The sequence below is a fragment of the Galeopterus variegatus genome, unplaced genomic scaffold (assembly GCF_000696425.1).
Source record: "Galeopterus variegatus unplaced genomic scaffold, G_variegatus-3.0.2 Scaffold7314, whole genome shotgun sequence".
In the NCBI taxonomy this organism is placed as follows: domain Eukaryota; kingdom Metazoa; phylum Chordata; class Mammalia; order Dermoptera; family Cynocephalidae; genus Galeopterus; species Galeopterus variegatus.
Genome location: NW_007733425.1, coordinates 43,302 through 45,016, shown reverse-complemented (window position 1 = coordinate 45,016; position 1,715 = coordinate 43,302). Strand labels below are relative to the sequence as shown.

The following is a 1,715-nucleotide window of genomic DNA, read 5'->3' as shown; positions in this document are numbered from 1 at the left end:
TCCTGGCTCAGTAGACAGGAATTATTAGATATATGTGAAAAGGCAATTGTGTCCAGAAAAATTTCAAGTTCCTTTGGAAGTTGCAATGGGAAAGATAATGGGAGGGTGATCCTCAGCCTTTAAGGAGAGAAGGTTTGTCAGCATCTAAAAGCTTGGCCTGGGCATGGACGGTCAGTAACGCTTTTCTCGCCAGCTAACCTGAGCTGAACGTAGGAATTTCGCTTGAAGCGGTAGACCTGAGATTAAACCCACAAAACCTTTCAAACTGCAATTTAGCATTAAATTTGTGAAAAGAGAAATTAAAACAATTTGGAGGTGAATGACTTTTCCCCAGTCAGATCAGTTATTCTCTCAGAAACTTAGACGTTTATGCAGCATTTGATGCACAAAATGGGGTTTGCTCATCTTTGTGTTCCCTTCAGTGGTGTCTGTTAGTGCCCAATAAATATTTATTAAATTTAATGAAAGAAAAACCTTCTCAAACCAATAGTAAAGTACCTGAAGGCAGAATTCCTGCAGTGTATTACAAATGAAAAGCCAGCCTTACCAACAAAAGATATCTTTGAAATAAAGGTGTTGCTTTTGCTTATACTTAAACACGTTCACTTAGCAGGAGGTGCTTGCACCCACTTTGTGGCCACGGGGCATGAGAGAGGGACAGACATTGTTAACGAGTAAGGCGATGCCTTCACCGGGAGGGAATTTCATTTTCCCTTCATTCTCAAAAAGCTTGAGTGCCGCCCAGCCTCCTCCACCCAGTTTGCCTCTCTTTGGACCAAACATGTCGGACTAGATTGTTTTTCCACCTCTGTTGAATCGATCAAGTCTTACGTGCCATCTGTCCTACTTTCAGCTGCATTTCAGATGACTCAGTAAAGCAGTACTCATCCCGGGATCACCTAGCAAAGCACTTCCAGGTCCCTGTCTTCAAGTTTGTGGGCAAAGACCACAAGGTGAGCTGAACACCTTTACCTTAAAACCCTGGACTCGAGCCTTCCTTTTTGATGTTTCATGGTTAGGATCTGCATGCTTTCTAGGCCAAACACAGTGGAACTGGTCGTGGAGAAGCTTAACGTCTTCCTGCATGCCTGAGCTATCTCCCTCTCTTCCCCAAATAACTGTGCTTGTTCAAAGAAAATGCTATAGAACCATAATTTGAAATCTTTGTGGGCAGGTATGGTTGAAAAAGCCAGTGTGGTGGTCAGTCACATGCAAAGGATATGACAGGAAATGCACAGAAAAGACAAATAGCGAAGTGCTCTGTGAAAATAGTACTCAAAATGCCAGTTAAAACAATTATAAGACACCATTTTATACAAATTAAATTTACAATCGTTACAATGCTTGCAAGGTTATAGGGAGAGGTAGACAATGACGGTGTAAATTGGTTCACTTTCTTGAACGCTGTGTGATAATAACTATAAAAATAATCATATTCTTTTATCTAAAAATTCCAATTCCGATGGTTTCTCCAAAACAAGACAAAAAACAAGGTTTGTCGGAAGTGTTTGTAGAGCATTGTTATCAGGGGGTGGGGGAACAAAGCCCCCAAACAAATAGGTCTAAGGGCCATACTGTATCAATTTAATGCAATGTGAAGCAGTTATTAAAATGATAAATATGGGGGGAAGCAGACATAAAAAAAACTTATGACTGGGCCGGCCCAGTGGCGCACTGCTACAGTGCACCGCTTGGGAAGTGCGGCGGCGCTCCCG

The 1,715-nt window shown here is 41.9% G+C and overlaps 1 protein-coding gene across 1 annotated transcript in view; it reads left to right on the top strand.

Moving 5' to 3' along the window:
- Nucleotides 1-1,715, top strand: part of OIT3 (oncoprotein induced transcript 3) — a 29,694-nt gene that overhangs the window by 19,826 nt on the left and 8,153 nt on the right. The window contains exon 8 of the mRNA XM_008591817.1: nt 854-953. Coding sequence (XP_008590039.1) covers nt 854-953 — 100 coding nt within the window. The remainder of the gene's footprint in view (nt 1-853; nt 954-1,715) is intronic.